This window comes from Scleropages formosus, chromosome 4, assembly GCF_900964775.1.
Source record: "Scleropages formosus chromosome 4, fSclFor1.1, whole genome shotgun sequence".
In the NCBI taxonomy this organism is placed as follows: domain Eukaryota; kingdom Metazoa; phylum Chordata; class Actinopteri; order Osteoglossiformes; family Osteoglossidae; genus Scleropages; species Scleropages formosus.
In genome coordinates, this window is record NC_041809.1 from 26,783,280 (window position 1) to 26,798,705 (window position 15,426).

Here is a 15,426-nt window from a genome sequence, read left to right on the forward strand (position 1 = left end):
GCATCCTCAAAATCAGCCCAGCAACCACAAACTTTAAAATGACTAATGGAGAAAATGGATCAGTGCTGAAAATACTTTTTGAAAAAGCTTCCCTCCACATCTGTGGCTCAGATGTTGACATTCTGGTTCTGCAACTTAAAACTGTCCTAAATGACTGTGATTACATCCTTTTAGGAAATGATGCAAAATGAGATACTTGCTGAGGGTCTCACCTATGAGGCAGAACGGCAAGTACCTCTTGCTCAACATTATCCTGAGGCTATACAGCAAAATGTAGTGCGTGTGATGACTGAGGAAAAAAGGCACTCGGAACAATCTGCTGTGTGTTTTGTGGGGGTTGAAAGGAAATCTGGAATCCATCAGAGTAAAACATCTGAATGCCATCAGATGGCCCAGTTACTGGACTCCATTTGGTACCAATAAGGGCTAAACCCCTGAAGAGGAAACACACACCACAAAGAGTCCTAGCAGTAGGGACAGCAGCATGGGATTGTCCAAGAAATACAGTGACTTCCAGGATGGTTAAAAAAAGCATATTTATGTTACCAAAACACATGAGAAAATGGACAAAATATGCACAGGATCATAAGTGAACATCACTCTGTTTTTGAATGGATGTCACTGTTAAAGCGTTGGACTGACAGCAGCAGCTGTCTCCTGCCCTCAAATAGGAGAATGCTGGCAGCCATGGCAGAGTTCAAGCTGTCCACCCCTGGAACCATGGGGACAAATAGCCTCCGACCATCTGTTCTCTCAGCCAAGTGGAGGGCCTCCAGACTGAGCCCGTGGGTCTCCCCACCAATGACAAGAGCTGTGGGATTCTCAGCCCAGCTTTCATGATAAAGCTGAGTCTCCACTTTTGGAAGAGAGATCTTAGGCCCACCTTTATCATCGCCATCCTCATCAGACTCACTGTCAGAGTCTGAATCCCAATCATCAGGATGGTTCTTGTGAGGTGTGTCTCTGGAACAAGGCCGACTTCTCACCCAGCCATATATCTCTGCCTTTCCTGGGGTGTGGTTTTTGGGCAGCCCCACTTCCCTCAAGGCCCTATGGCTGTCATCTGTGATGCTACAGTGATCAGCCAGGTGAACGGTGACCTCAGCTGGGAGGTGCCTGGGAACATCGTCCCATTGTAAGCTGGGAAAGATGGGAACACGAAAGTGGGCCCCCACTGCAGCTCGCAGCACCTTGGGTTCCCACACATCCACACACCCTGTACAGGAGACACACGGGGACACATGAGGTAAGATGGTTCTCTGCCAATTAAGCATCACTCTCAGAAAGATGCACCTTTATTTCAATAACACCATAGTGTAAGTTTTAAATCTTTGTTTTTACCAGACAATCAATTTCTTCTCTACAAGACCTGGCCAAATGACAGTCATACCCCAGAAGTCCAGCCCCACCGACACGCTGAGCAACACATTTTGCCCAAACAATGCCCACCCCCAGTGCACGCTGTCTAACATCCCACCCCTCCCCAAAAGCCTGTACTGTTGGAAGAGAACCAAGTCCTAACACTGTCCCCAAGACCATACCTTTAGTGAGCAGCACATTGTGGCATCCCACCGCAGCAGCACAACGCAGAATGGTGCCCAGGTTCCCCGGGTCACGCACGTTGTCACAGATGAGGGACAAGGGCACAGCATGACCACGCCTGTCCTGAGGGAAAGTTAGCCGCAATGCATCCGGCCGCAAGAATATAGCTGCATGGGACAGGAAGCATAAAGGGGGATTAGAGAAGAAGGACTTGTATGTACAATAGCAGAGCGCACTTGAGCTTTAAATGCACAGTCTATATTTACATTCATTTTAATGCAATTTTTTTTTACCCATTTGTACAGCTTGGTTATTTTACTGGAGCAACTTAGGGTAAGTACCTTGCTCAAGGATACTACAACTGAAGGTGGGGATCGAACCTGCGACCTTTGGATCCAAAGGCAGTAGCTCTAACCACTACACTACCGAAATGACGTTTCTTCAGACACAACCGAATCTAGGGTGAGTACCTATTACTCCTTGTGGGGTCACAAGGTCGGACCACATCTGAATATCTTCAAATTTCACCTTGACCAGGCTGGCGCGGCGGACTTTATCCAGGGGTAGCTCACGCAGCTGATCCATGCTGCTGAAGAAGAGCGTGTGGGGGACGGCGCCCGCAAGCAGTGCGTCACAGATCAGCCGCCGCCCCTCCAGCAGCACCTTGCCTTGCTGCTCGCGGTACTTCCTAGAGCGAGCCATACTCACTGCCCTCCTGCACAAGACAGGAAACGCGATGAGGAAGCAGCATCGAGGTCATCAGCTCACCTCTAAGTAGACGAGGGCACAGACACTGTCACATTTGAACATCTGTGGCTTATTGGGTAGTGTGTCCTGTGGCCCTCTGGACTCCCTGTTGGGTCAGTTATTGCTCCCTGCATTAAACACCAAGAGACAACCATAAATCTGAAGTTTATACTCATACATGCATTTTCCTCCAAGCTCTCTCTGAAACTTTCTTGAAAACTGAACAATGGTATTAGAGGGACTGCAATGATTAACCCGGGAACAGTTTCTTTTTTAAGGCAAAATACTAGATATACACAGTACTGTGCAGAAGTTTTAGGCACTTGGAGGGGGGGAAAGCTGTAAAGTGAGAATGCTTCCAAAAATAATGGTCTTAATTAATAAACTTCCTAGAAAGCTTAGTAACCATCCATCATCAACAACTGCTTGGCGCAGCAGGCTTGGCTGGGTCCCATTTGCTGGCAGGTCTGGGGTTCGAGTCCTGCTTGGGGTGCCTTGCGATAGACTGGTGTCCTGTCCTGGGTGTGTCCCCTCCACCCTTCAGACAGTGTGTGTGTACTTTCTTTAACAACATACAAAACCCTTACTGTAATACTGTAACTTTTTGCAAAAGGAATGCTTTGAAATCTAAAATATGCTCTTTCTCACTGACACTAACTAATGCAGAAGACATTAAATACACACACACTTTCTGAACTGCTTGTCCCATACGGGGTCATGGGGAACCGGATCCTAACCCGGCAACTCAGGGCGTAAGGCTGAAGGGGGAGGGGACACACCCAGGACGGGACGCCAGTCCATCGCAAGGCACCCCAAGCAGGACTCGAACCCCAGACCCACCGGAGAGCAGGACCCGGTCCAACCCACTGCGCCACCGCACCCCCCACATTAAATAACTGTCTGAAACAAATATTTTTGTGAAACATCTACGTGCATAAGACTTTTGCACAGTACTGTATGAAAATAAAGCTGAAAATCATTACGAAATAATGTTTTGCACTGCAAACAGCATTACTTTGTCAGTAAATATCTTGCCCGGTTTATTTCTATTATTCAGTACCGCTAACATAGGGGGCGTGGCCTTCCCCCATTCTTGTCCATAACGCCATAAAACGCTGTCCGTTATATGTTCTGGAGGATCATGTTCTTTAATATTGTCCGCACTATGTTCTGCTCGCCCAACAGCGGACAGCTTGTTCACCCACGGGTGTTTTCTGCGTGTCCGTTGTAAACAGGGGCCGCAACGCGCCTCTCGGGTCTCCGGGCAGCGGGTCGCGAGCTTATCACGTGACGTGACGTCGTCCCCCTCGGGAGGCCCCGTCCGGAGTACGTTATAGCGATGGACACTCACTGACAGACATGTCATGTGTGCAGAGGACTGAATGATATCAGAGTGGCACGCGAGCTGTACAGTACAGTTTTCACAGCAGTAAGAACAGAGAAGTGCCCGTGTTTCACCACTCTGTCCGGCACGTGCGCGTACCCGAGTCTCCTGTCCCCCGCGTGGGCCCTTTCATAGCGCAGTCCTCCATCCAGCAGCAGTTCCATCTCATGTGCGGCCGTAGTCGGCGGACCGCTCCTTCGGCTCGCTTCTGCTTTCTCGGGAGCCTCCGCTCTCGGCTGTGAGTCCGAGCCGCTTCTCCTGGGACGTCCGCCGGCGGATAATAATTCCGCTCGCTGCTCAGCCGCCTCAGGCTCAGCGCTCCTCTCGTCTCGTTTCTGTTTTTGTTTCTGCGGCTTCGCCTTCTCACCCTCGCCGTCTGGAAACAGGACTCTCACGGGTTTGCGCCTCAGCGCTCGCACGTACCTCCTCAAGTCTCTGCACGGATTTTCTTTAACTGTCAGGATTGTTCTAGAATCCACCGACAAGATACGACAGGCCACGCGCCGCACGAACGCCGCCATGTTTCCGAGGTAATTTGCATCTGTATTCTCATTGGCTGCTTGTACTAAGAAGGCAGAATAACTGCTGGGTTGTATAGTAAACCGTGCACTTTTGCCATTATTAATACATTTTGTTGATGTTACGAGAATTTTATACAGGTCAGAATAACACAATAAAAACTGAAAAGGTAATAAGGCTTGTCGTGGAGAGGGAGCAAAAAACACCGGGTTTAATTCAGACCCGACTAATAGATAGCGGATAAACTCCTAGATGTAGAAACGTCATCTAATGATATACGTATAGAGTATTAATGTTTTTTTAAACTTTACCTTAAACATCATACAGACTAAGCTGAGTTTAGTTGGAATTGAGACAAAAGAGACAAAAAAGTAACAGTCAGCATATACAGGGAATGATTTAAAAAAATAGCATTAGACCTACAGGGATTTCTTTTTTGTAATTCTCATAGATACTAGTATGATTATAAACTGGACTGGCTCATACTCTTTAAATGCTGCATCTCTAATAAAATTAAAAAAGTACAGTTTAAAATTCTTCACACCATTTATCCTGCAACTTCTTTACTCAATACTTTTCCAGATGTGTATTTCTTTTGTAAGCCAAGTAAGGAAACTTTTGTTCACATATTCTTTGAATGTGTCATTTTAAAGGTATTGGACAGAATTAGCTTCTCATATCTTTAAATATATTAGGGGCAAATATTCATGTACTGTCAAAGGCATTATTATGCATTATAAAAATAAAGCAATATGTCTTGAATAAAGTGTGAATGTAATAATCTTGCATGGCAAATGTTACATACATAAAATTAATTCAGTAATTTCATGCCAAAGTTGATTTCTTAAAAATTTCTTATAGTTGTGTTATATGAAAATTTACCCAGCAAATTAAAAAAAAAAATGGTGTGGGTATCGGGATTTGTCTGTGTCTTATGCACCTACTTGAACGATGAACCTCGGTGCAGCAAGTGGTAGGTAACAAACTAGGTTTACTTGAGTCTCCTCCTGTGTCTCCTTCTCTTAATGTAATGCATAAATTGTACTTTTGCTGAGATGTATGTCGCTTTGGACAAAAGCGTCTGCTTAATGAATAAATGTAAATGCAAAAAAATTAATTACTGCTAAACAGATAAGGCAGTATTTACAAAAATGCTTTAATTGTTAGGTTTATGTATATGGATGCTTGTAAATATATATTAATTTATATATCTAATTATAGGAAATATCCACAGATCATTTTGGAATATTGTATGTATTAGTTTTTCTGATTGCTTTTTGTTTATCCCTGTTTGTTCTTTTTTTCTCTTACTTCTGAATAGATTGTATTTCATAATTTGCATAATAGGATGAATCTACATACTACTGTTATGTTATGAACCCTATTCCTTCAAGCCTGACATTTATATTATAAGCATATTAACAATAGATCTAGATGATAACTATAAGTCCTCCAGCTTGATAACAAATGTTCTTTTTCTTGTTCTTTATAATAAAATGTTTTTAATCATCCTGTCCTTTCTGGGAAAACTGCTTGTTTTGAAAGATGATATTCTCCCCACATTATTCTGTTTTAGAGCATGTGTGTGTCATGCCTCTGAAACTTTGAAAGACTTGTGAGAGAGGTTTTTAGTCTTGTGTGGGAAGTATGACAATATGAAGAGGGACATAATGGGAAGGAGGTACATTCCTGCTTTTTCCCACATAACTGATTGATTGATCTTACGTTTACACACATACACATTTTCAGAACCGCTTGTCCCTGACGGGGTCACGGGGAACCGGAGCCTAACCCGGCAACACAGGGCGTAAGGCCGGAGGGGGAGGGGACACACCCAGGACGGGACGCCAGTCCGTCGCAAGGCACCCCAAGCGGGATTCGAACCCCAGACCCAGCGGAGAGCAGGACTGCGGTCCAACCCACTGCGCCACCGCGCGTTTACATTAACATTTATTCATTTGGCAGATGCTTTTCTCCAAAGCGACGTACATCTCAGAAAATACAATGTGTGCATTACATTAGGAGAAAGAGACATAGCTGCAGATGTGTGATTCTTAAGTACAGTTAGTTTCCTTCCCCATAAGTTTCAGCGTTCATCACACCAATAGCTGCATAAAACTTTACCAGAATATAGTCGATTCCTAATCACCTTCCTAGTACTTTTTTTTAAATACATATAAACATTTATATAAAGCTCTGTAAAGGACTGATCCGAGCATGATATGAACATGTATGGCTTACACGCGTGAACATTTATACCTTGCATAATCTTAAGAGATCATGGGCGAAGGGATGGTCTTCCGGCAGTTCTGCTCCTACCTGGTTGCCCCAACTGAACACCTGCACCAGCACTTGACTTTTGTTCCCACTGCGCTGCCCGATAACAACTTAGTTCAATAATGGGCCCAAAGCTGAGACCCTGCTAGCCCATTACAGCTGTCCTATGAAATGGAAAAACCATTATAACAGCCACCAACTGGGACACCTTGATGAAACACAAAGCCCTGTTAGACTGGCTGCCTTTAGACCTAAAGGTTGCAGGTTTGAATCCCACCTCTAGCTGTAGTACCCTTGAGCAATTTTACTGGAGTCCTAAACTGCTCCAGTAAAATTGGCCAGCTGTACAAAATGGGTAAATAATTACAAGTTTCACTGGAGAAAAGTGTCAGCTCACCGAATGAATGTAAGGGTCTGTTGGAGGAGAGGGGTGTCCAGGTGATGTTAGCCCCGCATGAGGGAAATGGGGAATAAATCCAGCAGAAAGGGTTGGACAACCAGTTGCAGAAACACAACTGGCAGAGTCTTCACAGGAAACTGCCAGTAATGGTGGTCCTACAGAGGCACCATGCCCTCTGTGTAAAGGGGGTGAAACCCTCAGGTGTGCTGTTTGGGAATGGAGGCTCACAAAGGTGATTTGGTCAATAGTCACTTTACTGTGCTGACAGGTCAGGTAGGCAGGAGACTGATATTGCCTTATCATAAGGTGTTGAGGGGCTGCCCTGCTGGCGACTCAGTTGGGAAAATACATGTTTTTGACCTTGATCTAGTATTCCATGGACTGGGGACAATTTCTTATTACTACGTTGCTGTGGTCATTGTGAGGAGCACAGCGTGTGTCACACATAAATATTTTTACATAAACACAGCACCGGCCTGGTAAAGTAGTCATCCGCATCGACATGTTCCAGATAATCATATGGGCTTGAGCCAAGAAGATTACAGCTGCAGTTACTTTCTGCTTTGTACAACATTCAGAATCATCCTACTGGGCTGTCAGAATGTAAATCTGCTGCAGTCCAGGGTGAGACGGTAATAACATAATCCACATACACCGAGATGAGCGTCAAACAGCACATGCATGGTGCAACATGTACTTCGCTCTTCGATCCAGTGGGAGGGGAGCCTATTTATTACATGTTTGTGTATTTGATTAATGATGTGTCTGAATGAGTGGTCTACATAAAATGATCGACATAAGGGCGATGTACGGTGGAGGGCAAACTCGTCCATTGACGAGGTTTCATTAATATTAATTAAGTGGGCGGAGTCCCGCACCGACGTCACACTGAACAGCGCTTATCCTGTTTACGTCGCCGCGTCTGGAAAGTACGAGCGGTAGGGTTGCTTTGTGAAAGCGTGCGTCCAGAGGCATGTAAATGTGCGATCCAGCTGTAACTAGGAAATAAACGTTAGAGATGAAACAGCGTGAAAGGTTGCGATGGGGGCGAGGCGTCGGTGTGGTCGTGTGGGTAGAGAATCATGATTCATGTCATGGAGAGCTCGCGATCACAGCGTGGCGCTGACCTAATAATGTGATGGGGTCCGATGCCAGTAAGAACTGCAAGGTAAGTGCTGGAGAACCGGCTTGTTGTGTCGTGGACGCAGTCGAGGTACCTTTGACTCGAAAAACCCATTCGTGCAGGGAGACAGTTTTCCACCATTTGTCTGGCTTGAATCACTTTTTAAAGCACGCCCTGATGCCGTAAGGAAAACGATCTTTCACCTCGACATAATGTGATCCTGCTTTGAGTTCAAAACACGTTTTGACCATTAAAAGAGTGCAGCGCAGTACGGGACAGAACAGCTGCTCGCGGTAGAAATACCTGTATCACGTGACGTGGGAGCGCTGAACGCGCAAGCTGCGCACATTGAGTCGGACCCGAACCCAGAGCCGGGTGTTGCGCCCAATGTGTCAGTGTGTTTTGAAGCTCCGTTTTTTCCGAGGTAATAAGTAACGAAGTCTCAAAATTAAATTGCAAAGATTATGTATTTCTCTTTTGTAAAATTCCTTAAGATTTAGGGTGTGGGAACCAAGTGGAGTGTTACTCATCTTTTAATTCAGGGGACAGCTGGTATCGTAATGGTTAGAGCTACTCCTACTGCCTTTGGATCCGGAGGTTATAGGTTTGATCCCCACCTCTAGCCGTAGTACCCCTGACCAAGGTACTTACTCCAAATTGCTCTGGTAAAATTACCTAGCTGTATGGGTAAATAATAATTGGAACGTTGTAAATGGCTTTGGAGAAAACTGTCAGCTAAATGACTCAAATTGCATTTATTCAATCTCCTGGCAGGCTCCCCTTAATTTACCTTGTTTAGTCCAGTGTCCAATGAAGAGGATGCAGGTGCACATCTGCCTCAGCTGTAGCGCCACCCTGCAGCGGTGGAACCACTGCTTTCCCCTGCAGAGCTCAAATGAAAAGAATTGAGAAGACAAAATTAAGCTTGGAATGACTTTACCCTGTATTTCATAAGTACTGTACGGTTCAGTTGAAAAAATGGGCTAGAATGTGACTGAGTAGACGGTGGTCGTTTGTTTCTGTACAGAAACAATCTACGACCGGGGACAAGCGCTGTCCGTCACGCTGGCGCGGCTTGTTTTCTGGCATGGGCATCTCCTTGCCCTCAGTTCTCAGCAATCTCCACCTGAGGGGTCGCCGGATGGTACGGGATAAAGGATCCTCTGGCCAACACCACCCCGCTCCATGCTTCCCAGAGTGGCCCAGCATGGAGTGGACCTTACCAGCTTTCATCTCCATGTTCTTGCCAGAGTTTCCCCACCGCAATGTTCCTGGGCACGAGCAGTTCCAGGTAGACACCCCACCAACGTCAACCAACTATGTGCTACATCGAAGCAGCAGCAGAGTTGATAAGCACACAGTCACAGGGCAGCTTTTTTTTTTGAATAGCTTAGAGATCACACAGTGAACATAGCTGCGGTGCAGTTCTGATTTCTATGAGTGAAGTACTTTGGTTCCACCACGAGCGGAGCCACCATGTCCTGCCACACAGTGACAAATCTGGACGCAAAATCTGCAGTTGACTCATGTCCACTAGCTCTTACTGCTGAATAAAACAAGCCAGAAGGTGTCAGAGATGGCTGTTGTAAAGTTGTGGACATGCTGAAGAAATACTTTAGAGTTTAGCTGGCATACTGTGCTCAGTTCCATATTCAAAGTGAGATCTTTTATACATTTTTGCTCTTTGAGGTTCTGGGATACATTGCCAAGGGCTCATTTGGTCCCATTTTGAAGGTGAAGGACAAGTCCAAAGAGAAGACCTATGCTGTGAAGGTGAGCTTCCCCTTATTGTCATACACTCAGAACTGGTCTCTTGGGTGTCTGTCTGGACTTCTTAGTCCACAACAATGTTAGATGTGTTCCATATAGCCAAATTCCCTCAGATTTTAGATGTACTTCAGTCTCTGATTTCTTCAGTCGATCAATCTCCAGTCTCCACCTTATTCCTAGGATTCCTCATTTAATTACTGGTGTGTAAACTTTTTTTAGCCCTCTTTACTCCAGATCTGTCCTGCCTTGTATAATATTTTGCCCGTTTATCTGCTTTGCCTGCACGTGTAGGTCGTGCCAAAATCTGAAGTGTTGAGACTGGGAATCCTTGAGCAGTCCAAGGAAGAGGTCATCATTCAGGTGCGTCTGTGTTACGGCCGAATGCTGTCTGACCCTGTCTCAAGGAGAGGGTGACTGCTCTGTCATCTGTAATAGTTTTCAGAGGAACTACTCATATATTATTGCTGTTGCTACATCAGTATGGGACCTGCTGCAGTGTTTCATACACGATCCATTCTGTAGCCACATACTGATTCCGTATGAAGTCATACGCCTCATTTTCTCAGAGGAAAAACAACGGCGTGCCATAGCTGAGATTTAAACACGGACATTGGATAATAGAGCCTGTTCCATAGCAGTGTTTCTGCTCCTTCACACTTGAGCCCAACGTAGACACGGCTACAGGCCTTCCTTGCAAGCCGCGGGGCCCTTTCTTCCTGTGTATTCGGTGGACTTTGAGGCTGCTGGAGAGGAAGCAGGAGAGCAGTGTCTCCAGAATGTCTCCAGACCCCCACCTGTCACAGGTGGCCTTGCTCACACCTGTTGATGTACTGACTGTTGCCTTACAGCGGCAGGTACGGCACCCATTTGTTCACGACCTGCAGGACTGCTGGCAGACGCAGCGCCACCTCTTCATTAGTGAGTGACCTGGAATACACGGGCCCCTTTGGGCCTTGCCCTGCCCACAATCCCACCCTCCTGTAGCAGACTTCCTAACTTCTCTTCCCTCTCTCTGCAGTGTCCCTAAAGAAAGATGCAGGCAGCATCTGTTTGATTTTGTGCTGCTACCCCACCATACCTACCCTGAGCATAGTGACCACGGACCCCACTCCCCTCCCGCCGCCTGAGCTTGATCAGTGACAACCGACCGTCCCCTGTATGACCACCGTCTCACCCCTGACCTCACAGTCTTTGTGTTGAGATGGAAAGACGATCTGTGACACTAATGTAGCTGTATTTCCGTGGTATTGCCGCTGCACAGCGCTGCGTCATCTGAGTAGAAACGCTTATAGCAAGTTGGTATTAGGGCAAAAGAAACACTGTAGGAAAGTAATCACACACTGACTGAAACTGCTTGTCCCAAGTGGGGTCGCGGCAAACCGGAGCCTAACCCGGCGACACAGGGCACAAGGCTGGACGGGGAGGAGACACACCTAGGACGGGACGCCAGTCCGTTGCAAAGCACCCCAAGCGGGACTCGAACCCCAGACCCACTGGGGAACAGGACCCAGTCGAACCCGCTGCGCCACCGCACCCCCCACGAAGGAAAATAATATTAATTATAAAACTAGTGAAATGAAAGGTAAAATGCAACAAAGGAAAAGAGTAAAGAAAAAACAGACTTAAATTTAACTTTGAACGCTACAATAAAAAATGGAGTAAGGGAAATAATTTTCTCCCTCGGAAGGTGGTTAAAAAAAACATAGCTGGGGTGCTACATGAAACATGTAACTAAATGCAGATCTCTTACAAGTCACTAGTGCATGCTTACCCAGGCACCAGTGTATGTCTGCAGAGAGTATAAAGCCTTGCTAATCCCGTGTCCATGCCTACAGCATGGACGATAATCCTCCAGCCCTGGCACAGCCGCTCTCGTGGCATTTTCCGATCAGGAGTGATTCGGGGACTTGATCTGTGCCTGTTTCTAAGGGAGGGATAGCAGCCTGTAATCCTGGGAGGATCTATTAGCCTGTGGCTTGACGGCATGTGTGTGTGCGAATGCTGTGGCAACCCACCCCACCCCACCCCACCCCCCTTCCCTGTGCAGATTGGGAAAGGACTCCATGGACGTTCCAAGTGGCTACTATGGAGTGTGCGGCCTGAGCTTTTGGGAAAGGATTAGAGGTCCTTTAAGTATTGTCACCGTTCTTCGCTGCAGGTCTCAAAGGGTCACAAAGTGTTCACTTTCCAGCTATTTATAAACTACGAACAGCCACATTATTAAGAATGGCTAAAATAAAAAAAAAATTAAAAAAAAAAAACTAGTGTTAAAATGAAAACTGTTTAACACGGTGGCCCTCAAGGGCTGGGAGGGAAGATGTAGGTTCTACAGACTAAAGTTGTATTAATTTGTTGACGTCCAACCCTTGACCCACCTACTGTCTATCAACCATGCCCATGTCCCCCCTTCCCTCATGAATAGTCACCTTCGCTCCGTCTTTTGGCCGAACTTGATTAGCAACAACTACTTTTTCCCCATTATGTTCTCTCACCAGACCGTTTGACCTTAGTGTTGAAGTGCAAAGATCATAAAGTTCCTATTTACTAATGGATTATACTGTATTGCCAGCCCTACTTGTAGTCCATGGATACTGCTGGATCTCCAGCTTTTGACCCTTGTAGTCACTTACAAGATGGCCATTTCCACTAAAATGCAAAAGGTTTCTCTTCCCTCCTTGTTTTCCTTTGTTATAGAGTTTGGAATGAGTAGATGGGCAGCAACAAGCAGGAGGAATGCACTTGAGATGATGCATTAATAGGATCCTCCAGGGAGGAAGGTGGAAGCAGATGGAGGGTGAGGGTATCATGATGGGGTTCTTTGCGCTTAGTGCACAACATCTGTCAGGTATTTTACATCCCAGAAACCTGATTCGGTACTACATTGTATGGTTAGCATGGGAAGGTAAAATTGCCACACCCCACCATGATGAAAATAGTGATAGGATGGTAGATTGGATCATCACTTCAGCAAGGTCATGAAGTGGTCAGATCAGCTGTGGTGGAAACCCCTCAAGTGCACAGGTGTGTGATGGTCTGATTCTCTTGCAGTGTGTGACTACTGCAGTACCGGAGACCTTTACACCTACTGGGGTATGATCGGCCAGTTCGGAGAAGATGCTGTGCGAGTGTTCGCTGCCGAGCTGGGCTGTGCTCTGGGTAATGTAGGATTGTATTCCTCATAAGATCCCAAACATACTTTTTAGAATGTTTGTGCCTTTCCCAAGTGTCACTAGCCTCTTACCATTTGTCTGTGGTTGACAGGGTTCCTACATGACTATGGGATCATCCACAGGGACGTAAAGGTGAGGCAACCTGTGCAGAGACGAGACTTTCTTTGAGAACGGCACAGTTAGAGCTCATGTGATTTCTTGAATGTTTGGAAATGTTAAAAGGAGGAAACATTTTGCATCAACGGTTTGCATGAACAACTCCTTTTTTCTTTTCTCTAAATTTAGATGGAAAATATCCTCCTGACAGACCAAGGTAACACCAGCGAATGTGTTGAAAGAGGCCACAAGAGGGACCTAAAACATAGCTGTACACAGAGAGGATTATTCTGGAATGTTCAGTGTAATAAGGATTTTGATTTTTTCCGGGTTTTTGTTCCGTTACTAGGATCAAATGTTATGTACGTATACGGGTATGAAAGTGTAATGCAAGTTAATGTGCATGTGTGTCTTGACGTATAAGTCACTGGTGGCATAGCAGCAGCAGCACTTTTGTGTATCATCATGGGTTTTGCGTGTAGCATGTTGACGAGCGAAGCATCTTAAAGGTGTAAGGATGTATTTGTGTGCGTGTGAAAGTTTATGCTTCCCATGCGCTTATATTCAGGACATCTCCGTCTGGCTGATTTTGGGCTGTCCCGTCGTCTGGAACGTGGCGGAAGGGCTTTCACCATCTGCGGCACAATCCAGTACATGGGTGAGGAGATCGTCTCGGCCGCAGGATGTTTACGAATACGAGTGCATACAGTTGTGGTTGCTAAGAGCAGTGTTTGCTCTTTATTTAACAGCTCCTGAGGTTCTCAGCGGGGGGCCCTACAACCATGCGGCTGATTGGTGGTCTCTTGGCATTCTGCTCTTTGCACTGGCTACTGGAAGGGTGAGCTCGTTGACAAAGTTGTGCAGCGTTCAGATGAACTATTTGCGTCTGTGTGTCAGCGCACAGGTTTGTCACTATTTGTGGGTCTCTTGTTCCAGTTCCCTGTGCCTGCAGAGCCGGACCACTGTTACATGCTGAGAAAGGTGCGGAGCTTCCAATACGAAATGCCCCAAACCTTCAGCCCATCATTTGCCCTGCTGATAACAGAGGTGAGGTGTTTGTAGCCCACACCCATTCAGGAGCCCATGCGCTACAGAGTCCATCCACAGATGGGCACCACAGATGGGCACTCCCTCCCACCCAATCATCTAATCCATTTTGTGTCGTATTTTGAATCTCTCTAATCGTGCACCCTGCCCCCTCACCACAGCTTCTGTGTAAGACCCCCACGCGACGCCTGCGCACCCTGGAGCGTTTTAAAAGGCAGACATTCTTTCGTGGGACACCCTTTGACTCCCATTTGCTGCAGAAGACCCCAATGGAGTTGATCCTGGAGCTGAAAGAGCGGCCAGACCGGCCCGCCCGAGCAATGCGTGGCCTGCCCCGAGACCCACTAGCAGACTTCGACTGTGACCTCCTTGGCTCGCCCGCCTCCCCTACAGACTCACTCCAAACTCCTCCCACTACTGACCTTGGCTGCGCCTTCCCCCTGGCCAGCTCAGCTGCAGAGATATTCGTCTAGCACAAAACATAAGGGACAGGACAACTGCCCATGCAAAACTGGTTTGCTTTGGCCTGTCCTCTAATCTTAGTCTGATTCAAACACAAGACTTACATTAAATGTGTTCTGTGTGTGTATTTTGTACAAAATAACAGGATGAGTGATTTGCCTCTCTCCACTTGTACTTCATTCTGCTTCCTTTGGCCCTCTGAGAAAGACTAACACAGCACTGGGTATTGAGAATCTGATGGCGATGAGGAATCTTGGGCACTTGGGGTATGGGGAAAGGAAGCAGCAGCTAGGCCGCTCTCTCTGTACCTGTCTCAGTAACCTAATCCAAATGCTTTATCCCCATGTTCTTTCATAGTGAATGGAAAATTAAAACATGGGGCAGCTGGTAGCACAGTAGTTCGAGCTGCTGCTTTTGGACCCAAAGGTTGCAGGTTTGAGCCTCACCTTCAGATGTAATACCCTTGAGCAATGTACTTAGCCTAAATTGCTACAGTAAAATTACCCAGCTGTATAAATGGGTAAATAATTGTAGGTACCTTAACATTGTAAGTTGCTTTAGAGAAAAACATCAGCTAAATGAATAAATGTAAACCTGCTAACTGTTGCACTCAAGGGCAAAAGTGATTTTCCAGATATTCCTGCAAGCACAGCATTGACAGATTTGAAAAGCCATAATAGAAGGTGTAGAGCTTTGAATTTTACAAGAAGAAAGGACCCCAGAAATTGTATTCTTGTTAGCTCTGTGAGTTATTCTGTTAGCTTTTCAATATTTTTTGCAGCCCAATACCATTTGATATTGTCAGATGTAATCCATCAAGTTAGGTTCTCTCTCAGGTTCCAGGCCAACCAGCCCTGTGTTAGTATGACATGTCAAAACACATTTTAGG

At 46.2% G+C, this 15,426-nt stretch overlaps 2 protein-coding genes across 2 annotated transcripts; one reads left to right on the top strand and one right to left on the bottom strand.

Moving 5' to 3' along the window:
* Window positions 1-283: 283 nt before the first annotated feature.
* mrm3b (mitochondrial rRNA methyltransferase 3b) lies at window positions 284-4,197 on the bottom strand. Its single transcript, XM_018730722.2, has 4 exons — window positions 3,773-4,197; window positions 2,013-2,257; window positions 1,542-1,709; window positions 284-1,216 (listed from the first exon to the last, which is right to left on the bottom strand). Exons 1-4 carry the CDS (start codon window positions 4,192-4,194, stop codon window positions 597-599), a joined length of 1,455 nt encoding a protein of 484 aa, XP_018586238.2. The 5' UTR covers window positions 4,195-4,197; the 3' UTR covers window positions 284-596.
* Window positions 4,198-7,745: 3,548 nt separating this feature from the next.
* Window positions 7,746-14,976, top strand: rskrb (ribosomal protein S6 kinase related b). Its single transcript, XM_018730723.1, has 12 exons — window positions 7,746-8,037; window positions 9,020-9,283; window positions 9,682-9,765; window positions 10,054-10,122; window positions 10,611-10,680; window positions 12,811-12,918; window positions 13,024-13,064; window positions 13,218-13,245; window positions 13,597-13,686; window positions 13,778-13,866; window positions 13,965-14,075; window positions 14,237-14,976. Exons 1-12 carry the CDS (start codon window positions 8,008-8,010, stop codon window positions 14,546-14,548), a joined length of 1,296 nt encoding a protein of 431 aa, XP_018586239.1. The 5' UTR covers window positions 7,746-8,007; the 3' UTR covers window positions 14,549-14,976.
* Window positions 14,977-15,426: the final 450 nt, after the last annotated feature.

What these genes read in the sequence shown, in the direction of transcription:
- mrm3b (XM_018730722.2), bottom strand. Translation starts at nt 4,194, where the DNA reads ATGGCGGCGTTCGTGCGGCGCGTGGCCTGTCGTATCTTGTCGGTGGAT. An exon ending in GCGGGGGACAGGAGACTCGG is followed by an intron (nt 2,258 to 3,772) that starts GTACGCGCACGT and finishes TGTCTTGTGCAG; the next exon opens with GAGGGCAGTGAGTATGGCTC. An exon ending in CAATGTGCTGCTCACTAAAG is followed by an intron (nt 1,217 to 1,541) that starts GTATGGTCTTGG and finishes TCTCCTGTACAG; the next exon opens with GGTGTGTGGATGTGTGGGAA.
- rskrb (XM_018730723.1), top strand. Translation starts at nt 8,008, where the DNA reads ATGGGGTCCGATGCCAGTAAGAACTGCAAG. An exon ending in CTGGGCACGAGCAGTTCCAG is followed by an intron (nt 9,284 to 9,681) that starts GTAGACACCCCA and finishes TTGCTCTTTGAG; the next exon opens with GTTCTGGGATACATTGCCAA. An exon ending in GCAGCGCCACCTCTTCATTA is followed by an intron (nt 10,681 to 12,810) that starts GTGAGTGACCTG and finishes ATTCTCTTGCAG; the next exon opens with TGTGTGACTACTGCAGTACC.